We start from the raw sequence: 25,440 nt of genomic DNA, 5'->3' as shown, positions 1-25,440 counted from the left end.
TATGCCGGAAAATGGACTATATTGGAAACATAAAAATACATAATAGTATTAAATAATGTATGCTGTAGTATTGCGGGATTAAATTTCAAATTCCTAAATATACTTTCTTTGGTTTTTACCAGTTTTATCTCAAGACTAATTAGACACCTGTTTGATATTTCTCTAAACTATAATTGCTCCTACTTTTCCCCATTCCTTTAAAGTTGGGGAACAAAAGAGAGATAAGAAGTGAGAAAAGAAGATACAACCCTTCTTTGATATTGTATAAAAGGCTAGGGAAGGGATGAATATCAAGACAGTTCTGGACGATGAGTAAAAAAGGATAAAAAAGGATCAAACGCTGTTTGTAATACTTTGTCATGGATATTGTTTTTTGATCTATTTCATCTTGGACTGGTTTGATTAAAATTTGTATCTACCTGATTGAGTATACCCATGATATGGGAAGTAATAGTCAATGGCTTGGGCCATGAAACTCAATTGTAGCAACCCTGTCCAGGATGAAAGTTCTCTCTTCTTTAAATGCCCCACTGGGCTGTCCAAATTCATCTTTCCTTACTTTGGGCTCCCTGCATTTCACTTAGTATCAAAAGTATCAAACTTTTAAAAGTATCAAAAACTTTCTTCCAATACTATTCCAGTCTACGTTAACATTTTTTCTAACACTTTTTTTTTTAAGTGGTTTATAGAAGGAATTTGAGTATATGTTTAGATATAGGATAATAATGACAGACTTTGGGGTACTCTCCATCAACGTGATCTTTTCTCTGATATGGATAATTGAGTTTTTCCATCGTACTCTGTTATTATGCAAACACAGTGTTAAGATACACCACCAGGCCTCAGCTTCCATCATCAACAACCTACAGCTATCTATGAACCTTTTGTATATAGAAATTCTAGATCTAGTTATGCATTTATAGACGTGTGTATATACACACATATACACATATAATTTGCTAGTATAAATATGTTGCTGTTTTATAAATGTCACACAAAACAATTGTACTTATATACAGTGTTTTCATTGCACTCTTGAACCTGAGTTGGAGTTATGACAAATTATTATGGCTGGTAAAGTGCGTGTGCTGTGGAGGGGACTCTCCGACAAGTGAGTCCCCCATTTCTGGCCTCATATAGGCACAAATAGGATTTTTACATTTAATGGTATTAGACCCTAACTGATGCTTCTGTATAAATAAGGATATATCTGTCAGTCCAGTGTTATCATGAACTTCCGAGAAGACCTACCCCTCTAGACATTGCTTGCATTGTACTGCCATTGTTACCTCTAGAACTTCATCTTTCAGAATTCCACTGGGGACAACTCTTGCCTTTTCTGGTTGTAGTTTCTATTTTCAGTTACTTCATTTAGGTTACATTTAATTTTATTTACTTTGTTTAAGGTGACTCTATTTCTCTGCTATGATCTATTGTCTGTTGCATTTGTACTTTACTTTCAGTAAATAATTTTGTTACTATAATGTCCAGCTGCCTGGGACTGAGGATGCCATCTGGCATGTCACCTACAAAGATAGCTTTTGGATTGATGAGAGAAAAAGAGATAAACTATAGCATTAGTGAATTGCTGCTGGTTAGTACTATTATTATTCTCTCTTCCTTTAGAATTTAATGGATTTTGAGACTAAAGGGCTGTTTTAGGGCATTAATTGGAAAAGCAGTGCACTGTAGTGCAAAGAGCACTAGGCCTAAGAGCAGAGTGAGTGTGGCTTATTACCTGTCTTTGTTAACTTCCTGGAACTCGGCACTCTTGTAAAATTATGCAGTTTGACCAAGTATCTCTCATCCTTGGAAATCCTTTCCAGAAGACACTGTAGAGAAGCACAGAATTTAGAACTTAAAATTTTAATGACTCCAGAGATCATTTAGGTTTACCCTCTCATTATTTTTTAGTGAAAACACTAAGGCCTTGAGAGATTGTATTTAGTCACATTGTTACGAGATTCCAGTTTTCCTGTTATTCCAGTCACTTTTTCCATTATGCTACTTGTGATAGGCAACCTTCTAAGATAACCCTGCTATTCACACTCTTGTGTAATCCTTTCCCCTGAGGGTAGACTGGATCTAGAAGCTCACTTCTAAAAGAATATGGCAAAGTGGTCAGATGTCACTTATGAGATTAACTTACTTTTCACTGATACTCTCTCTTGCTTGCCCACTTTGATGAAGCCAGCTTGTTCCCATGTTTTGAGTTGACCTATTTAAAGACTCACCTGTCCAGGAATTGAGATGAGTGGCCAAAAGCCTGTGAAGAAGTGAAGTCCTCAGTTCAGTAACCCCCTAGGAACTGAATCCTGCCAACAGCCACTAAGTGAAGTTGGAAGAACTTGTCCCAGTTAAACCTTGAAATGACTATATCCCTGGTTGACACCTGAGACCCTGAACTGAAGGATCTGGCTAAGCAACACCCAATTCCTCAGAAACTATGAGATAACAAGTGCATGTCGTTTTAAGCTGCTGAGTTTTGGGGTAATTCGTTAGGCGGCAATAGATAACTAATGAACTGCTCTTACAGATTTTAGAAAAATTTTAACAAGAGAAATAGTTCATTCTGAAGTTTTTATGAACATAGCTACAATCTGTTTTTATCTTAAATATATCTGAGGATGTTCTTTTTACTTTGGGAAAAGTGAAATAGTAACCATTTAACTATAAATTATGTTTTCTTTGGTTATAACTTAATTGCTAGGTATTTGTTTTATCTCAAAATTGGCAATATAAAGAGATGACTACTTTGGAGGTTGGTTTGGTTTGGGGATTTCATTAAAGTAGATGACCAATGGGACGAATTTGCATAGAATTCTTTTGACAATTGGTGTGACTACCTCTGATTCAGATATTGTCTTGTATTGAAGATGTTTTTAATTTAGATTTTATACTGTTTGGGATGTATATAGCCAGGTAATCTACTTTTATTTATCTGCAGTTCTTCATTCGAGTGATTTGATTACATATAAATTTCATTTTGTAGTATTCCTAGATTTATAAGTTTTGGAAGCCACAAGAGTACAACAGGGATCATGTCTCTGGAACCTTTAATCCTGTTGAAAGAAAAACATACCAATGTTCCATCTTCATATCTTGAGAGTTCTGCTGTGGAACAAGTTTTGAAAAACTGAAAAAATAAATAAATGAATATATAAATGACATAGGTCAGTTAACTTTTTAAAAACTTTATTGTGAAATATGATACATGTAAAGTATATAAAATATATGTGGACAGTTTAAAAAATGAGTTAACACCCATGTAATTACCATTAAAATATTCTGAATTGAATAATCATTGAAATGGGTAAGTACTTGCTTTGTATATTGTTATTACTTCTTTTAATGCATCCTAAGTACCCGTGTGTGTGTATGAGATGTGATGTGAATTCTGCTTTCAGTGGGTACAATGCTTTATATATCTATTAGATGAAGTTTTGAAATTCTTCTGTTAAAATCTTTGCTTACTGATTTGTATGTGTGCTTGATTGACAATTACTGACGATTTACTGTGTGTTAAATCTCTGTGTAATTGTGGATTCTCTTTCTCCCTAGTAGCTCTGTTAATCAATCAACCAATCAATCAATCGATTAATTATTAAATTTGAGATCATCTTGTTAGAAGCATATACCTTTATAGTTTGTCTATCTTCCTATAATTGTACCTCTCCACTTCACCCCCCCTCCCCCATTAAGAAGTATCCCTTTTTATCTCTGGTGATACCTTTTGTTTTAAAGTTCAGTCTGATTTTTTTTAAAACTTTTTATTTTAAAATTATTTTAGACTTACAAAAAGTTGCAAAAATAGTACAGAAAGTTCTGTGAACCCTTCACCCTGCTTCTAATGTTTACACAATGCGTAGTCACAGTAAAGTATCAACACCAAGAAATTAATATTTACGATACTCCACTAAGCTATATACTTTATCCCCATATCACTGGTTTTTCCATTGGTGCTTTTTTTCTGTTCTAGGACCCAATCCAAATCCCATGCTTTATTTAGGTGTCATATTTCCCAAGTCTTCTCCAATCTGTGACCTTTTTCTGATTTTGATATAGCTCTGTCGGCCTTCTTTTGGTTAATATGCACATAGAATTGGATTTTTAAAAATCCATCGGGACATCTTTGTCTTACAATTGGAGCATTTGGTAATGGGATCATTTCATCCATTCATATTCTGTATTCCATTTTTCCTCTGTTATTTTGAAAATTATATATGCTTTACCATTCTTTTAGTGGTTATTATACAGACTTGCATCCTGGAATGTATATTTTCAGACCTTTCTTTATTTCCTTACGTGTGTATATCTATCTAAACACATGGTTTTGAGTTTTTTTGCTTGTTTATTTTCTTAGTATAATTTCATACTTTATTATTTTTTAAATAATATTTTATACATATTTCTATGTCAGTATATGTATGCATGGTGTTTATAATATATAATATAGTTATAAAATTATATAAACAAAATAACTATATAATAATATATAAAACCATATAAATATATATCATGGATTTATATGTTTGCATCTTTTGCTAGAACACAGATTTCTAGAAGTAGAGTTGTGGAATCAGTTTGCATATTTAAATCTTTAATTAACATTGTGGGATATTCTTTTTACATTTTAATGGCATAGTTTTATAAAAATGATATATGCTAATTCTAAACTTTCAAGCAACATAAATAAATAAAAAAGATGACAGTGAAACATTACACCAAATTCTATCACCCCAACATAAACAACCTTCATTAAAAATCATGCGCACAGCATTTTATGTTCCTGTTGTTAGAGTGCTCAATATTAAACAAACAAAAACTACCCATAGGCCCATGTTTGTAAAATTTCACAGCACCAAGAATGAAAAAAAAAATTTTTGAAGATTCTCTGAAAGAACACAAAAATAGTCTACTTAAAAAGAAAAAGAATTGAATATACCAGCATCAGTCTTCTTGACCAGCAGCATCAGCTGCTAGAATACAGAGTCGCAATGATCTGAAGTTTTGAAGAATAGTACTTTTCAATCTCAGAATTCTTGGCTAGTCAACAAGCAATGAGATATGGGAGTGGAACAAAGATTTTCAGACCTGGAAAGCCTCAGAAGTTATGCTCTAGCAAAATAAAATAGTGAAAGACTTGGAATGTAGGGAACAGTAAATCTAACCCAGGAGAAAGGTGAAATAATGTCACTGGAGGGACAGCTCTATAGCAAGTCTAGAGGGCAGATGGTCCAGATTTCAGAGAAGCCTTCTAAGTAAGGTTTCTAGGAAAGAAAGGCAATTTAAGAGCTCTTATAAACTCTGAGCCTGGAGTTTTCTCTGTAGGAAGGTTTTTTAAACTGTGGATTCAGTTTCTTTAACAGATACAGGGCTATTCTGGTTATCTATCCTTACTGAGTTAGCTTAGGTAGATTGTGTCTTCCAAGGAATTTGTCAAGTTTATGGGTATGAAGTTGTTTGTTACTCCCTTTTTATCTTTTTAGTGTCTGTGGGATCTGTTTAATGTCTTCTTACTGATATTGGCGATTTATATCTTTATTTTTTATGTTGACCTGGCTGGCAAAAGGCTTATCAATATCATTTCAAAGAACCAACTTTTGGTGTCATTGATATTTTCTAAGATGATTTTACATTTTCAGTTATATTGATTTTTGATATCATTTCCTTCCTTCTGCTTGCTTTAGGTTTACTTTTACTTTTGTATTTTTTTAAAGATTATAGCTTTAATATTAATGAGAGGCCTTCCTCCTTTCTTTCGATATATGTGTTTAATACTATAAATTTCCCTCCAAGCACTAATTAAGCTACATCCCACAAATTTTGATATGTTGTATTTACATTTTTATATAGTTCAAAATACTTTAAAATTTTTCTTTATTCTCTTTTTTGAACCATGGATTATTTAGAAGTATTGGGAGATTTTTGAGATTTCTGTTATTGGTTTCTAGTTTATTTCTGTTGTGGTAAGAAAACATAATTTGTACAATTTCAATTTTTATAAATGTGTTGAGCTTTATTGTATGGACCAGAATAAAGTCTTTTCTGTAAATGTGCCTTGTGCACTTGAAAAGATTATGTATTCTCCCATGTTGGGTGTTTTCTATAAGCACATATAGGTCAATTTGATCGATATATGGAGTGTTCTATATCCTTGCTGATTTTTTGTGTATTCTCCCGATTATCAAGAGAGGTGTAGTGTAGTTTCTAACTATAATTAGGGATTTATCTGATGATTTTTCATTATATGTCATGTATTTTGACACTCTTATTAAGTACTTACATATTTAGAATTATTTATGTCTTGTTAGTAAATTAAACTCTTAAATGTATGTCTTTAGTTGGTGGTTTTTCTTCTTTCATTTTGTCTGGTATTACTGTAGTAACTCCTGCTTTCTTGTAATTAGTATTTGTACACTTTTTTTCCCACTATGCTTTATTATCCAAAATAATAGCTAATTAGGACAGGGTAATTTATAGGGTATTTTCATTTTGTGCTGATGGGTTCAGAACACATACATAAGGGAACAGACTATAGCACCTCAGCATACTGAATATCTTAAACCGAAGGAATTTGAGAAATGGCAGGTACAGGAGGAACTCTGTCACCTCCCCATCTCCCCTAAAACCTGTCATATAAGACCCTCATGTGAGAGGTGCCCTCCCTATACCTGGAGGGAAGGAGCATTCTTACCTCCAGAGACAAAGGGATAGGGATACCTAAAGGAATCCAGACCCTTTGGCTCCTGTACCCTTTGCCCTATCACATTTTTTCCCCACCACTTTCCGCTGGTATAAAAATGTTATAACCATTTCTTTGGGTCTTCATTTCTTTGCAAAGGCTCCCATGTCATGTAAGACTTACATTAAATAAATTTATATGCTTTTCTTCTGTTAATTTGTGTTGGTCAGTTTAATATTCAGGTCCAGCAAAGGATCCTGAGGATCGAGAAAAAGTTTTCCTCCCCTACAGTGTGCATTTTCTTATTCGTGTATTTATTTATTTTAAATAATGTTTTATCCTAGGAAGCAATATTTTATCATGTATGACCTAAGATTCTGTATCTTTATGTTAAGATATAATGATAAAAGTGTTAATCACATCATTTGAAAACTTTTTACATTATTACTCTACTTTTGGTTGGGATTTGAATGGTAATTTCTTATAGATACTGTTTCCATTCGACTGTTAAACAGCTGTTTTACATTGTCTTAACCAGATACATGTAACCTTAAAAATTTTTAAATGTTTAAATTCCTTTTAATGAAGTATTTCCTGAAATATGACAGACTTCTTTAAGCAGCATGTCTTGAAACTAATTAGTACTATAATACTTTTATTATCTTTTAAATTTAATGTAAATTGAAGCCATTTCCTTAATTTATGTCAAACGGCTTATTACCAGCATGGGAGCTACAGATATTATGTGATATAGCTTATGATATCCCAAAGTAGAACATTTTATTCAGTGGCATGAGCTGGCACAGTGGGCAAGATTATTCTAATTCACTTGGGAAAGTGAACTGTAGCTTAGGAAGTTCATATACAAAAACTCAATGAGTTTCTTTGTCATTCTTCACTTAGTAGGAAACTCAGTTTAGGATTTTAGTAGTTTAATTTCTATTGTCTATTTCATGCAGTGATTGATTTTCATCTTAGTTTAAATTAAAGTCTAAGTTCATATCTTTAAATGCTTATGTTTTTGTTAACAATTTTAGAATTAAAATCTCATGTGAAATATTTCATTACATGATTACTACTGGTTGGTTCTGGAAGCTCATATTTGGTCTACATGTAAATACCTTAAAAATTAGAGAAATTTTCTTCACTAATATTTTTTGGAATAATTTTTCTTCTGATATATGTTCTTAATTTTAGGAAGTACTTTATGAAAAACAAAAGGCTACATTATATGCCTGTTATTTAGTAGATAAAAATTTAGACTACTCTAACATTGCCATATTTAATATTCATGGGATTTTTAAAAGCTGCCATAAAGATATTCCTGCTAGTACTATTCATAACAAAACTATGAAATTGCTATCCAATGGAATATTAAACAACCATTGAAGTGATTTGAAGAAAAAAGTTTCTGACATAATATCACAAAAACATCAAGTATGTGTGGACATAGATTACACATATGTAAAACAACAATGACAAAGGGACCACACTAAGGTTTTAAGAATATATTTTGGTGGTGAATATAGGAGGTGATCTTTTTTTCCTTCTTTCTACGTTTTGTTTTTTAGTGTATTCTGGGATATTTTCTGTATAATACTGTCATTTGGGCAGTGCCTAGAAATTGCATCTCTAATTTTTTCTATCATTGTTGCTGTGGGAGCAATTTAAACTTTGGAGTCTCCCCAATGGCATGAGGGGAGGATCACGGTGTAGAAGCGTAGTTAGCATTTTTCCTCCATTCTTCCTCATTGATGCAGCGAAGAATCACAGGTCAGTGAGATTTAGAATATATTTATTAAAAGTATATTTTAGATAGACAAAGCACACTTCAAAGAGAAACATGGTTTAGCAAGAGAACTGTAACAACTATGAAAAATAAATTTCCGTTGTTTGTAAGCCGTCCAGTCTATGGTATTTTTGTTATAGCAGACCAAACATTCTAAGAAATCTCATCTCTTCCTTACCTCAGTAGGATTTTTGCTCTCCCTTGGCATTACCCCATGGAACTTGCAGCTTGGGTTTTTGCCACATATTTCTTCATTGGTGGGGCAGACAAGAATTGACCTAAAGTATATGAGAGGTACAAGACACAAATTTTTCTCTGACCTATTTTTTCAACATCATTAGTGTCTGCTCTTCACCCAAGGCTATATAGTCGTCTTCTCCGCCAATCTTCTTTCAAGACAGCTGGTACTTACATGGATTTCTTGAAGTTTTTGGTTTGTTCCATGGGTCCATAGTGCTCTCTCTTCTAGTTTTTCTAGGTTGATTTTGGGGGAGAGAACCAGCAATATTTCAGTTTAATTCACTGTCTTAAGGCTTCCTAATTTCTGAATAAAACTTCCTTAAGAAAAAAAATCCAACCTTGGTCTTAACTGAGGAAAAAACAGTTTTATTTCTTGCTCTTATAAACAGAATAAACAGTTTATTCTTAGGGTCTAGGTAAGAGTAATTTTAATAAACTAGTAACTTTAAGAATCTGACAGTTACCAAGGATAGCAGAAAACTAGCGTTGGGTTATTTGTGGGATATAATTTTTGCTTTAGCAGCCTTACTACCTGTCTTCCTGTCATTGATACCCCCCTCAGGTCAGGTAAAAAATCTGAAATAATAATTTAAAAACTAGTTTATTAAACAAAAGCAAGTTCATTGCTTCAAATTTTTAGCCTCTCATGGCATTCCAATGGAAGAAAAATTTAAAACAATTTGATTTGATAAAAAATACTGTGAACAATAAAGAAAAGTTATATGGTTGAAAATATTAAAGTTAATAAAATAAGTCTACAACTTCATTAAAAAAATTTACATTGAATTGTTTATTTAAAATATATACTCTTAAAAATAAATAAAAATTAAAATTTAAAAATAAAATATATGCTCTTTTGCTAAGTACTGTGCTCAAGAGGCACTAGAGATATCAATTAATGCAGTATTAAATCTTTATTAAGATTTTAATGTATAACATTCTGTGAATTGACATTCCAGAGTAGTAGACTAATTAACTTTGATTTTAAATAAATCAACAACATAAAGAGACATACACTTATATTATGTATCGAGTTTATGTACAGATGTGAAATAAGAACAATATTAAAAGGAAAAAGCTGTTGATTGTTACTCTTCATGTCTGCCGCTTATGCCAGTGCTTGATTATAATGGGCTTTCATTAAGTTAAATTTATATACTTTGTGTCATGATTCAAAAAGAAGTGAGTTTAACTTAAAGTTTAGTTACATCAGTGATTAGAATGTTTTTATATTGTTTTATAATTACTAAAGATGGAACTTTTAATAGTCTCTGTCTTTATAACATTAAAATTTTTCATTATGTGATTTATTATTGGGGAAAGGTCAACAAAGTGTTTAGAAACCCTGCTTATATTTTTGTCTATATCTCCCCATTTGTTATTATGACCGTAGGAACTTTGAAGAGAGTTTTGCTTGCAGGATATTGCTCCATACTTATCCTTGTGGAGTGACTATTGTGAGTTTTATCTTCTTCTTTAAAGGAACAGAGTGAATACTAAATTTCTTCTTTGCAGAATGATCTGCCACTATTCTTTTTCCTATGGAAACATTTATAAGATGTTGAAGAAATCCTGAGTATTCAAAAATATCACTGATCAAATAGAAAATGTTAGTTAACACATTGAATAGGAAAAAATATTTTCATTACCTGTTACCAGTGAAAAGCTGGACTTTTTAAAAGTCAGTTTTGTTTAATTTACTGTAAAATTAGATAAAAAGACTGAGACATAACCTCTGGAATTGTTTGTATATTTTTCCACTAGATGGAGCTGTGTACTAATGTTATTGCTTTGTAGCAAACAAGGGCACGCACAGTTCTATCTGTGATAAAGGGCATTCCTCATTTTATTGCTCTTGGCTTTATTGCATGTCACAGATATTTCGTTTTTTAACAAACTGAAGATAAGAACTTCCACCAGCAAAAAAGATTACAACATGCTGAAACTCAGATGATGGCTAACATTTTTCAGCAATAAAGTATTTTTAATTAAGGTATATACATTGTTTAAGACATAATGCTAATGCACATTTAATAGACTGCAATGTAGTGTAAATATAACTTGTGTATGTACTGGGAAACTAAAAAATTTGTGTCTTGCCTTACTGTGGTAGTCTAAAACTAAACCCACAATATCTCCAAGGTATTCCTGTTTTACTAAGGTTAAACTTATGTAACCCATCTGTTAAAACAATTAAATAATTTGTAGATTTATTATATAACTATGGGTAAAATAGAATTTTACCCCTTCTATATAAAAATGTTATTTACCATTCATCACTGGAGGATGTGTGCAATTGATGTTTTGGCACAGTTGCTAAGTTTCTCTTGGTCTGTTCTTAAACTTAGTATATTTAATGGTCAAAAAATAATTTAAAAAATTCACTATATAGTTGCAATTACATTAAATGACTTCCACTTCACTGTTTGCCAGAATTACTGAAGTTCTGCTTTCCCTTGGTATAAACATACTGACTAATGCCTGTGTTAGGCTTAGTGCTCAGGGTAGTACACTGACTTCTTGGAGATACTTCTGTTCCTACTGGTTCAGCTGATTTATATGCTTACCAGGAGCCCCTAGTGTTCATCCCAAAACCTGTTTGTGCTAGTTATAGCTGTAATCGTTAATTATATAATTTAAATTAAATCTAAGCTAATGGAAGTATCATAAAAGTGTTCTTCCTATGAAAATTTAGGTGAATGTTTTGTAACATAGTAAAAGGTGAAATGCTAAAAAAAATTACTATCAAATTAGGTGTGAGTAAAAAAGCTGTGAAGAAAAACTAGATTTTGTACTAGTTTATAGGGTGGAAAATGCTTGGAATTCTGTAAGTCCTGTACAAAAGGTGCTTTTATTTAACAGTTTAATTACAAATGTACAAGTTTCACATTTTGACGCTTATTACTAAGAAATAATTCTCTGGGAAATTTTTATTTGAAAATACTGAATGTCCTAAATGAAAGTTATTTTGAACTTATAGAATTTACTTAAGTGCTTAGTAGCTTTAAAATATTTGTTTCTCTCTTAATATTACTATCTTACTATAGTTTTATTTGGTTGTTTTAACTTATTATTACTTAGAGGACATCTCAATAAAAAGTATTAATAGAATACAAAAAGCATTTAGGTAGAAGAAAATAAAACTGTAGTACTTTGTCAAAGGCTCCAGATATACAATGTAGCAAATCACATAACTTTTTCAGTCTTGCTTTTAATCTTTCTGTTATTCCAATTTTTATGGTTTGTTGCTGACTTGCTTTTTAGGGAAAATATTGAAATTTTGTCTTTAGTTCTCTTGCTTCTTCATGTTTAACAAGGGATTGTCTTCCTCCAGATTTACAACACAGGCAGTTTTGGTTCAGTAGTGAGTTCCTCTCTAGTAGGAGTTTCTCCTTCCCCACTATAATCCTGTGAGGGCAATTTCATTACTAAACAAAGGTAGAAGTTTTTTTTTCAACGTGTATGGAAAGAAAGAACACTGCAGTTGCAGTCAGAAGGTCTAGGTTTTAGTCCTAGAATCTAGGACCTAGAACAACAAATATTTGCTGAATAAAAAAATTAATGAGTAGCTTTGCTACTTCTTAGTCGTCAGATTATAACCTGGTCAATTAACATCTCTTAGTCCCTTGTTTATAAAATGAGATTTTATTAATTCAGCATACATTGCATAAGCGTTATGAGTCAGAAACAATAGGGAGAAATATAAGCCTCCTTCAATCAGATTGCTTAATTGGGAGGGACAGGTAAGTAAATAATTAATGACAAGTGCTCTCATGGAGTTATGTCTAGATAGAGTAAGTGGATATAGCCCCTTTAAATCTGTAAATATTGGTCAAACATTTATTTAGTTGGGGTAGGGAGAAACTGATCTAACAATCATAAAAATTATACAGAAGCAGATTAAAATGTGAATTTTCTCTAACTAGTTGAAGGAAACATTTCCGGAAAAGATTTAGCAAAACATTTTTTAGTTTTCTGTAGTTGTTTTCACTTCTGAACCAACAGTTTCTTGGAAAGCATACTTATGAGTTTCAAATTAGATAATATGCCCCTAGAAAAGTGCCATAGATTGTTTCTGAATTTTAACTGAGTGCAGCTACATGTGTAGTAGATATCGTTGAGGAATGTTTTTAAATTTCAGTTAGGTAAAGAGTGACTTATGAAAACTTTAGTTAACTGGCATCATACTTCTAATTTATTCCAGTGACGTTTTAGTGGCTCTCATGGATGGCTTTTCCAGTCCACTCTGCATTCAATTTGAACAGAACCAACACTTTATAATTTTGAGTTTTCTAGTGCATAATTTTGTTAAATATCTCCATTTGTTGTTATTTTTAATCTCTTAATAAAGTTGTATTATTTTCTCACTAGGGGTTTTACATTGTTGTAATGGCAAGTCCCTTCAATCTAAACGTTAAAAGAAGTGTGAATAGCCAAGATTCTTGATTTGTGCCATTATCAAAGAATGATGTTTAATGTTTTACCATTTTTGAAGGATTTTTCTTGATTATTGTATAATACATTTGTTATCAAATTATTGTTTTTATAATTTGAAGTTTTTTTAAGACATGCATGTTGAATTTTATCAAATGTTTCATTTCTATAGATTTTTGTCTCTCCTTTGATTTTCTTCTGTAATGTTAGTGTAATGAGTATATTATTTTCTGTTCATATATTGAATACCTTTGTAATAGGATAAACACAACCTAGTCACAACACATTATTACTTTTCCTGATTGCTGGTTTCTGTTTGCTAATATTTTGTTTATGATTTTTATACCTGTGTTTATTAATGAGATTCAATTCTTTTATTTCTTATACTATTTTTATATGGGTTTGGCATCAGGATTTTCGCTATCATAAAGATTTTGCTGTTATCTTCTACTCCCTGGAATTTGTTATTGTGAAGTTCAAAATATTTTTTAAATATCATCATGGTTTTTTCATTGAGTTATTTCTTAATTCCTAAACATACAGTAACTTTGGTAATTTCTGAATATATAGGAATTTAAGTTCTGAACATGTGAGGATTGTCTTTTTTCTTACCAATTTGTAACTTCACATTTTGTAAGAAATTGCCAAACCATTTCGCACGTTGACTGTACCATTTTACGTTTGCACCAGCAATATGTGAGGTTCTAGCTGTTGCTCATCCTCATCAGTGCTGGCTGTTGTCAGTGTTTTTTTATTTGTTTTTCAGGCGTGTACAGTTGTACCTCATCATGGTTTTAATTATTATTCCTCATTACTGATTATGTTGAGTATAATATACTTGCATATGCCATCTTTATGTCATCTTTAGATAGGTCCTTTGGCCGTATTTCTTTATCGTTGCGTTTTGACAGTTTTTTATATATTCTGGATGTTAGTCCTTTGTCAGATATGTAATTCACAGACATGTTTTCTCAGTTTGTAACTTTCCTTTTAATCTTGGCAGTTATTTGACAGAGCAAAAGTTTTAGATTTTGAGAAGGAGAAATTATTCTTTTTTTTTTCATTTATGGATTGTGCTTTTGGTGTCATTTCTAAGAACTCTTTGCCTAATGAAGATTTCTTTTGTTTTCTTCTTTAAAAATATAGATTAATTCTTTTCATTTAGATATGACCCTTTTTAAAAAAATATTATGTTTTCGAGAAGTTTCAGCTTTATAAAAAAGTTGATTGGCAGTTATAGAAAGTTCTCATATGCCTTCTCACTCCCCCAATTTCCCCTATTATTAACACCTTGCACTGTTGTGTTATATTTGTTACAATAGATGAGTTAGTATTGCTACATTATTATTAACTAAAGTCTATAATTTACATTAGGGTTCACTCCTTGAGTTGTACATTCTGTGGATTTTGGAAAATGTTTAATGACATGTATCCACCATTACAATATTGTACGAAATAGTTTCACTGCCCTAAAAGTTCCATGTACTCAACTTATTCACCTCTTCCCTCTACCTACCTACCCCCAACCTCCATCAACCACTAATTATTTACTGTCACCATAGTTCTGCCTTTTCCAAAACATCATATGGTTGCATTCCTACAGTTTGTACCTTTTTCAGATCATCTGTTTTTACTTAGCAATATACATTTAAGGATTTTCCATGTCTTTCATGGTTAAATAAATCACTTCTTTCTATTGCTAAATAGCATTCTATTGTATGGGTGTACCACAATTTGTTTATCCATTCACCTATTGAAGGACATCTTGATTGCTTCCAAGTTTTAGAAATTATGAATAGAACTGCTATTAACAATTGATTATAGATATTTGTGTGGACATATGTTTTCAACTCATTTGTGTAAATATTAAGAAGTGCAGTTACTTGGTAGCATGGTAAGAGTATCTTTAGTTTTTTAAGAAACTTCCAAACTGTCTTTTAAAGTGGCTGTACCAGTGGTGAATGAGAGGTCTCGTTGCTGCACATCATTGTCAGCATTTGGAGTCATCAGTATTTTGGGTTTTAGCTATTCTAATAGTGTAGAGTGGTATCTCATTGTTGTTTTAATTTGCAATTGCCTAATGACATGATGTTCTGCCTCTTTTTCCTTATTTGCCATCTGTATATCTTTTGATGACATATATGATCATATCTTTTGCTCATTTTTAAATTGGATTGCTCCTTTTTTTATTGTTGAGATTTAAGAGTTCTTTACATATTTTGGATTTCAGTCTTTTGTTGGATGTATGGTTTGCAAATATTTTCTCCAAGCCTGTGGCTTATTATTTCATTGACTTAACAGTATCCTTCATGGAGCAAAAGTTTTAAGTTTTAATGAAGTCTAGCTTATCGGTTGTTTCTTTCATGGATTGTACTTTTGTTGTATTTAAAAAGACATTGCCAAACCCAGTATCACTTAGATTTTCACATATGTGAAAAAAAATTCTAGTTTTACCACTTTGTATTTTACATTTAGCTTTGATCCATTTTGAGTTAATTTTTGTAAAAGGTATGCAGCCTGTGCCTATCTTCAGTTTTTCATGTGGATGTTCAATTGTTCCAGCACCATGTATTGAAAGGACTATCCTTTTTCTATTGAATTGCCTTTGTTCTTTTCTCAGAGATCATTTGACTCTTTGTGTGGGTGGATCTATTTCTGTGCTCCCTATTCTGTTCCACTGACCTATTTGTCTATTCACTCACTAAGAACCACACTGTCTTGACTACAATAGCTTTATAGTAAGTCTTGAAGTTGGGTAGTGTCAATCTTCTGGGTAGTTGAAGCTGGGTAGTGTCAATCTTTGTTCTTCATCAATATTTTGTTGGCTACTCTGGGTCTTCTGTCTCTCCATATGAGCTTTAAAACTAGTTTATCAATAGTCACAAAAGAACTTGCTTGAGTTTTGATTGGCATTGCACCGAGTCTATAGATCAAGTGGGAAGAACTGATATCTTGACAATATTGAGAATTCCTTTCCATGTACATGTAATATCTCTCCATTTATTTAGATCTTCGATTTATTTTTTATCAGGGTTTTATAGTTTTCCTCAGATAGATCTTATCCATATTTTGTTAGAAGTACACTTCATTTTAAATGCCAATAGAACATTCCTGGTATATAAGAAAGTATATTATGTTTCTTCTAAAAATTTTATAGATTTGCTTCTTTCATTTAGATCTGTGACTCATTTTAATTAATCTTTACATATGGTATAAAATTTAGTTCATAGTTAAAACTCTTTTTGCACTTTTGGTAGCGATCAAATGGCCATGTTTATTTGAGTTTATTTCTGGATTCCCTAATTTGTTTCTTTGACTTAGATTTCCTTTCCTTTGCCAATACTATGCTGTTGTGATTACTATAGTTTATAGTAAATATTAAGTTGGGTAGTGTGCTTTTTCCAACTTTATTCTTTCTTTTTTCAGAATCGTTTAAGCAATTCTCATTCCTTTGAATTTTCATTTAATTTTTAGAATTACTTTGTCTATATCCATAAAGTATCTTGCTGTAATTTTAATTGGTACTGTATTAAATATATTAGTTACTTTGGAGGAGAACTGACATATCTTCCTTTTTAAACACAGTATGCCTCTCCATTTATTTAGATCTTGATTTCTTTCGTCAATTTTTTTTTCTGCATGCAGAATGATTCATATAGTTATGACTCCAAAAAACGATAAACTTGGTTACTTACATTGCAAATAAGTAGCTTTAGTTAACTAGGATGTTGCTTCATGGTGTAGCAGATGGCCTCTAAGTAGGTTGGTGAGGAAAATGTTTGCTAAAGGTAACAAAGGGTACCTACCCCATTTCCCATATGCACTAACTAGGTCATTGATAACATAAGGTCTTAGCTTCAGGAAGTTGTCAGATTTACGGTCAGGGACTAATTCCAAAGCATTTTAATAAATAAAGTACATATCCCTCAATTGGTAATACTTTCTTTTCAGTTCCTACATGCTAAGATGAAATTTGTAGGCTTTTCTACAGATCACATGTAGTATAGAATCTGTGTGAGGAATGTGTATATATATTTGTGAAAGATGTGTAATATTTGTTGCATGATATATTGTGCGAGTGTGTGTGTGTGTGTGTGTGTATCAGGCATGAGATTGATGGGGTTTTGATAATGTTCTAATATAAAATGGAATACTTATTGCTGGTTCTGTGAAAGATTATTTGATGACTTTTGCTAGAAGGTAAATAATGCTGTATGTGTGTGTGTGTGTGTATTTTACAATCTGTATTAAACTACTTATTATAAAAAACTGTAAAAATTCAAGAGTAGAGAAACAATAGTGAACCCCTGTGTATTCATTAGCCAGGTTCAACAATTCTTCTTCATGGTTTATATTAGTTCATCTTATTTCATCTATATCTCCATATTCTGTATGCCTTGTTAATCCTGCTCCCCTTTTCCCAATTCTCTATACCCCACTGCTACCCCAGGATGTTTATCAGTGTTACACACTTCCATCAGGAGGCTTATAATGGTTGCCTGCTATTTTGTAATAGTTTTAATATTTATGTCAAGGTAAGGTTCAATTTTTGTTTCTCTATTTTCTTTGCAGTTTATAAAGCTTTTCTTGCACAATTAGCATTGTAAAATGTCGTTATTCATTTAGCCATTTTGTAATAATCACAATTATATAAATCAACACATAGAGATGCCATTTTCTTGAAAGAAGGAAAATTGTTATCTTTTAAAATGAAAGGTCATCAATGTTTTTTGGAAAATGACTGAAAAAATTAACATACATTGCTTAATTTATGAATACATTGGAACACTGTATAGTTGTATTACTATTAATTTTGTACTTAATATTTTTAATTCAGTCGATTTGCTGTTTTGGAATTTCTTTTTAAAAATTTAATTTTGGAAACAGATTTCAGTGAACATATATCTGGGTCCTAAGAAACTATAATGTGATAACAAAGCGATAGTTCAATACTTATATATAATTGATAGTTGAAATTTTCTTATAATTTTAAATGCAAGAAGAATAAAAGTGTTTGTTGAAGGAAATTTCCGTATACATTTTGGCTGCTAATATTCTTCCTTTTTGTACTGTACTTTTATTCTACCTTAACTGCAGAATATCTGGTTTAGGACCCTGTTATCATACTTCTCGTTAATGAAAACATTTATTAAGAATGGCTCTTAAGAAATCACATAAGCTTTTGTAGTTACTCAGAAAACTAAGGCTGATGGCTGTAACTCTTTATATTGAACAAGAAATGAGAGAGCTAGGCCTAACATTTATTTTACTCTTTGAAGAGTTTGTTTCTAGTAATTATATTTTGTAAACTTGAAGTTGTCTTTAACATATTTAAAAAGGTAAAATGAATAGTTTGCATGCAGCACTTTCCATTGGGAATAATTAGGTACTGTAATTGTAACAAATTGTACAAACATTGTATTATGCGATGTATGAATTGCTATTAAGTATTCAAAATGTAAATGTATAACTTGTTATTAGAGTATGTTGGTTCTCATATATGCTTTTTGATAAAAATATGTTAGTAAGCATTATTATGTATGATGAATTAAGATCTTTTTTTAATTTTAGAAAGCCATTTTCTAATAGCTGTTGTTTGATTTGATTTCAAGTGGCTGTTCATACCAGTTGTCATTATATATCGTCTTAACTCTCTTAATACTTTTTTTTACCTGTGATTTGCCAAGAACTTCATTTGGTTGTGTGGAAACGCAAGCCTTTTTGTAAAGGAGTGTGTCGTTGCATCAGAACTTGGCACGCACGTGAATCTTAAGAAAACAGGCTGTTTGTTCCCTAGAGAAACTATTCTATAAGCTGACTTTGTTTTTATCTTCTGTTCTGTGCTAGATTAAGTGATTTAGTTTAGTTTGGCCTAGAGCAAAACGTTTTAGGACATTTTAGAAAATCCTGTATCTGATTAACTCTGAAAATACTCGTTTTAAAGTTTTACTTTTTAAAAATTATCAGTAGACTATGTAATGCCATGTACATTCTCAAAGTGTTGTTTGTAACTGGCAATGAAAACTATTTCAGTATTCCAAGTAGTATATAGTTTTGCCCTCCAAGTTTTGAAAATGTAAAAACCATGTATTTTAAATACCAAATATTTGTTTTAATTTGATGTCCTTCTGTGACCTTCAGAGATGAGAAGTAATTCATCTTTTTTGATGGTAATTTATTGGTTACTAAAGCATATAACACAGGGGAAGCATCTGCGACAAACATAATACAAACATAATATAAAACAACTTTTAAACTTCAGAGTCATGAACACTAAGACCAGTGATAGTAGACACTCATTGAACAAAGAAATGTAATTTTGGGGGGGAAATATTTGCTTAATTATCAGGGAATGCTTTCATTCATTTCAAACTTTTCTGTTTCAAAAAATTCCTGCCATATATTAATTTAATTTGATTTTTTTTACTGTACTTAAACCAAGCAAGCAAGCAAGCAAGCAAACAACTGTAACAGAGTATAACAATGAAAGATTAATTAAGCAATAATAATTTTTTCAAATTTTCAGGAGTCAAGATTACTTCCTTTGTATTCATTTTGAATCTCTCAGATGTAATATTGCTTCTTTCAAACTTTTCCATTCAATTCCAAAGTTATCTATAAATATGTAATTGTTAAGTTAAAAATCATACATGGACATGATTTTTAAAAAGTCAAATTAGACAGTTATAAAATGAAACAGAAATCTTCTTTTTTTCATTTTCTCAATCTCCAGCTCAACTCTTAGTCTGTCTTTTCAAGGTAACCACTGGTAATAGTTTCCTATGTATTATTCTTGATAAAAATACTATGCCTATTCAAGCATGTATACATATGTAAGTACAATTTTACATGTTTTCTGTTTTTAATTTATCCATGTTCTGTGTCTATATTATTTTAGCTAAAATATATTTTGGGTAGAAAATTTATTTGCCTTATTTGCCATTTTATATCTAACTCCCAGAGTGGTGTCTGACAATATTTAGATAGATAGGTGCTTCACAAATACTTATTGAAAGGATTTTCTACACAAAGTACGTATCTCTTGCATGTGTGGTACAAACCTTATAGATGTGCTGTATAGTTGTACCCCATTTTATTTTACCAGTTTTATATTGCTGAACATTTATGTTAGGTCTGTTTTTCTGCTAGTCATCTGTCCATCTACCTGTCTGTCCAGCAAATATACACTAAGTACTTACTGTATGCCCAACACCCTTTTAAGGATACAGATAAAAATGAAAATCAAGGGTCCTGCTTGCATGTAACTTTCATGCACATAGTTGGCTGAGGTGTATCGAAAACAATGAAATAAACCCCAAATTAGTTTCACAAAGGCTGTAGTATAGGTAATATGATGAGAAAGGAGTTTCTATTTTCATAGGATGGCCAAGCAAAACCTTTTGAGCAAGGCCTAAATGATGAGAAAAATGGTTTAGAGACCTAGAAACGAGAATTATAGAGAAGAGAATTCTAGGCAGAGGGAATGGTAAGTATAAAAGCTCTGAGGCAAAAAAAAAAAAAAAAAAGAAGAAGAAGAAGAAGAAGAAAAATTTGGTGAGTTCAATGAACAGAAAGACGTTCACTATGGAGCACAAGTCATTTCTCTTACAAATAAATACTGCTTCAATAATTATCTTTGTACATAAAATGTTTTATTTTAATATTAATATATTTTAAGTACTTTTGTAGTGGAACTGAGGGGTCAAATTGTATATGCAATTTTAAATTTTAATAGCTCTGGTGTGGAGCCACTTTTATTCCTTTTCCTTTCTCCTTAATCCTCTACTTGCTTCCCTGGCTCTGAGGAACTTGGGTCTTCTGGAGCTTGGCAGGGCGTGAGTGGGCTGTGATGTGAGGCACTATGAATGAAAGGAATTCTTTCGGGGAGAAAATGTCCAAGAGACTGTGAATGTTTGAGAGACTTTTGTCTAATAAGATGAAATCCAGCAGTAGAACATATACATATGTTGTATTGTATATGTTGAATTATGTGATAAAATGTTTGGCTCTCAGAAACACAGTGCTCTCCTTTGGCCTTTTAATGAAATCATTTCAATGCGGAAATTATAGACATTTCTCAGTCTAGGAAATATGAAATTTGAGTTTTTAAAGTTATAGTCAGATATGAGGGAGTATTATAAATGATTCCTAGTTTGACACTATTGGATTCAAGTTACACAAATTTGTAATTAAACTAAGGAGACATTAAGGGGGAAATTCCGTTAACCAGAGTCGGCCAAAAACTTTTGCCATAACGTGGCTTTTGTGGAGGAAGGTAGAAATGGCATCTCATTTTTAAGAAGTCCTGGGTGGTGTTGCATTGGCGAATAAAATCCCATTTTATATTAATATATTTTAAAAGTCATTTAATTTTAAAGGATAAATGTGAGAATCAGATAAAGTTTTTTAGGCAGATTAGAAATTTTAGGCTGGTCAAAGAAAAAAATTTGTTTCATGAGGTGTTTCACTATTGAGTAAACTTTGAGAGTCAAGTTATATTTGAGAGCACAGAGATGTTAAATTTTTTCATTTTATATATTTTGATAGGGTGAAGTTATGAAATTTTGGGAGATATATTCAGATTCTCTTTGAGAATTAAAAACAACTCGGAGGAATGAAGTTAGGAATCTTTGATGGAAAAGATTTTAATTTAACAGATGCTAATATGTTATGTTCTATCTGTTTTAGTAAAGATTTTCTTTTTTCTTCTTTAACATGGGTTATTTTTTCCGGCACTACTTAACAGACTTGAGTTGGAAATCAATTTTATTTTGCTACTTGAACCTGAGATATGCATTAATAATTATAAAGCAATTAACTTATATTTTGTCTATGTTGTAGTAAGTGAGCCTTTTGATTAAGAAGCCTCATCAGCTGTCCATTGAAAAATCATCCCACTGGTTTCGATGTGAATATATAATTTTTAGTGAAAAAAAGTTATTGATATCAAATCTTAAAGGTAAGTGTAAGGAAACAAATTACTGTTTTATTAGTCTTAATCCTTTGTCCTGAAATAAATAGAAGTGTAAAATATGTTGCATGTTTACAGAAATCATCTGTTCCTATTGCAATATGTAGGTATATAAGTTGTAATTATTTGATTCATTAGAACATCTAATTTTTTGCTTGACAACATGCAAATGTGTCATTAAATCTGTTTTTTAAGATTTTTCCAGTTTAATGTCAGAATCCAAATTCATAAAGAGTTGGAAAAATGAGATGTCTGAGCTATAGGATTCACAGGGATTTTATACGAAGCCTATTTAATCAGGATAACACTGTTATTAATATTCATAATGCCAGCTGGAACACAAATGACAGACTATGGGGCCTAAAAATTTTACTTGGTGAATTTATTAAAAGTAGCTTAAAAAATTAATGGAATTTAAGTAAAGTTGGTGAATATGAAAATCTTGTGTTAGCACAAAAAAAATCTCTATTAGAACTTTCTTTAAGATCATATTGCATTGATGTCTTTTGACAGCTTTCATTGGTACTTAAAGAAGAAAGATGCATGAATGGTCATTTAAGAGGATTTAAACACATTGGCACATTAATTTTTACATGAATAATAAGTACTTTCCAAAAGCAATTAACTTACAGTGTACAAGATATGAATTGAAAAATAAGACTGTGACATCAAGGGCAAAGCAAATGTGCTGTACATTTTAAACTTAGTGGCAGGACTTTTTAATATTTTGATTTATTTTATTTAAATAATTTGCATAGGATATGACTTAGAAATGGTTATTTTAATGCATTCGAAAGCATATTAGGAGAACAAGAAAGCTCCCGCCCTTCCCCAAAATGTTGGTAGTGTTAAACATTATCCTGTGCAAGTATCATTTGCATTGATTAGAGAATTAAACGTTTATTGTGTTATTGGTAGTATTTGAGAATATGTTCAATTTTGCAGAAAGTCAAAGGGAGGATTGTGATTGAGTTTAGTGCTAAAATTACATATATGCCAACACAGACTTATTGATTATAGCTTAACAAATGTATAATGAATAAGCTTCTTAAAGTTTAGTGTGAGAGGTTTAGTTAACCATCTGAGTGTAGTATACAAAGAAATTTGTTCTGTATTTTAGCCTAAGAAAGTAAAAAGTTGGGAATGACAAGTAAAACTGAGGTGCATTTTTTGTAGTTATTCTTTATGTTTTAAAATATGCTTTTAATGACATTACACTAGTGCTCATTTTTATATTTATTATTGAAATTTATTAAAAACAATTAATCTAAGACCATTATGTATACTCACCATAACGACAAATATTTTATGTTGTGTTTTTCAGAGATTATTTTTCTTGAGAATTTTAATACTTATAAAAGCATAGTTTAGCTTTTATCTATAATAGGCCACTTAGGGGTTAACAGTGAGAAACTATAGGCATTGGCCTGGCAGTCTATTTGGGTACTAGAAGTTTTACTTGCAGTCTGTCAATGTTATATATGAATGATTTGGTTTCATTAGATATACAGGAATATATATGCAAACATGCCATTATGTTTTGGGACTCATATTCAGAGTTTGATTGGGAAAAGCATTAATTACCAGGAAGGTAGAATGATCAAAATATAATGCACACATTAAAATTTTTGTATAAGGAATGAAATCAAATTAATATATTGGGTTTAATTTTTTCTAGTGGTTTTTTAGAAGTTAGGTTTTGGATGAGGGTGGTGGTTTTGTTTTCAGCTCTGAGAGATTCATTTATATGCCCAGCAGAGGGCAGCATTTTACTATGTCAGCCTCATAAAAAAAAATTAGTCCTGCTTAGACTGTCAATGTTTCTTGTAATTACTCCCAGTATATTTGTTGCTTGCTTATGAATTAACTTGCATTTATGGAACTAAATCATTCCAATCATTTAATTACACCTGAGGAGCTGAACTATAATTGCTTGCTTCCAACTAGGATCTGATATGGCTTGAGCAGTATTAATTTGGTGTTTACTTTTCTGAGTGCTAAAAGCATTAAAATGATTGTGCAATGGGATTACATTTTACTAATTGCTGGCATTCATTAGCTGGGTAAATGATGAGGAAGAGTGACTGTATATTGCAAAGGGATAAAATTATGGTTTTAAATAGTATATTACTAAGCACATTAAGGCCTGTTAGACATGTTTTAAAATACTCCAGAGGTTATTAAAGACTGTATTTTCTACATGTCTTGCTATATGAATCTCTTATTAAAAGACTGCAATTATTATTAACCTTTTTGGGCAATATGTAGGGAAATGGCTTCATTGACTAGAACATATTTCTTTGATATTAATAACTTCCTATATTTTCAGCTAATCCAAAAGTAAATGAGGAACTTAGAAAAAGATTGCCAACTCCAGATCAACATATTTAGAGAAAATTGGAAAAGGAGAAGCTTACTACAGCTTTATTTGAGGACTTTTTAAAGAACGAAGAGTTCTAGCTGTGAGGTAAATCTAATTTTATTCTCCTTAAAACCATGCAAAAAAAATAATAAAACTTGTATAGCTTTTGTCATGTTTATTATGAAAACAAATGTGATAGAATTATCAATTCCACAAGCTAATGATAGTCTTTATTTTTTTAAAAAAGGAATAGCATTCTTAAATTACTTTTACAAGTATAAAATATTTATATAAAAATATGCATTGCAAATTCAAGTCAATGAATTCAAAATTTTTGGTGTAAAGTTTATGACAAGTAGGCTACAAATTTTATTTTTCTTAAATTGTCGAAGTTATAATTGGAGACTTAAATAACCATAATGGAGCAAGAATGTCTAGAAGCTTAATTTGAACTGTATTTAGTAAACTATAAGTGTGAAGGAAAGACCCTTTTTCTGAGAAAAAAGATCTAACTTTACCTGTTGAAATACAGTTAATTGTACCATTATAAATGTTTTAGACAACCATTTATCCTGTAAATTCTGTTAAACAAAGGTAAGGCTTAGGTGTGTTCCAATATATTGTTTTAAGTTTATTTATCTAGAGTTGGCTTTATTTTAGCTTCAAATCTTGGAGCAAAAACCAGAGACATTGCCAGAGCAAACAAGAACAGAAGTACAAATGGAGGACTGGTCAAAAGGTAAGGACTTTTAAGTCATTAATACCAAACCCCAGGTGTTGTGCTAGTTCAGGACACTGAATGAAGTGTGTTTGTTCTAACCAATATATTAGACAGAGGCAGAAAAGCACTCGTGCACATGTACCCACACACAAAGAAGAAGGCATACATAAAGAGACCCACATATTGCAAAAAAGACACAAAGAAGGCACACACAGAAAAAAACACACTATGAATGAGA

The 25,440-nt window shown here is 31.4% G+C and overlaps 1 protein-coding gene across 3 annotated transcripts in view; it reads left to right on the top strand.

The window, feature by feature from the left end:
- The window catches only part of MIPOL1 (mirror-image polydactyly 1), a 231,853-nt gene that overhangs the window by 2,319 nt on the left and 204,094 nt on the right, over positions 1 to 25,440 (top strand). For 2 of the 3 annotated variants that reach the window (XM_016138601.2, XM_016138599.2), the window contains exons 2-4: positions 21,990 to 22,107; positions 24,449 to 24,586; positions 25,142 to 25,220. Coding sequence is in view for 1 of the 3 variants with exons in the window: in XM_016138599.2 (XP_015994085.2) it covers positions 25,202 to 25,220 (19 nt within the window). In the remaining 2 variants the exon portion in view is untranslated. Of the gene's footprint in view, positions 1 to 21,989; positions 22,108 to 24,448; positions 24,587 to 25,141; positions 25,221 to 25,440 lie in introns of those variants that run through there. The other variant, XM_036238290.1, reaches the window with a different exon arrangement.

This window comes from Rousettus aegyptiacus, unplaced genomic scaffold (assembly GCF_014176215.1).
Source record: "Rousettus aegyptiacus isolate mRouAeg1 unplaced genomic scaffold, mRouAeg1.p scaffold_m13_p_3, whole genome shotgun sequence".
Classification (NCBI taxonomy): domain Eukaryota; kingdom Metazoa; phylum Chordata; class Mammalia; order Chiroptera; family Pteropodidae; genus Rousettus; species Rousettus aegyptiacus.
This window is presented reverse-complemented; position numbering and strand designations above follow the sequence as displayed.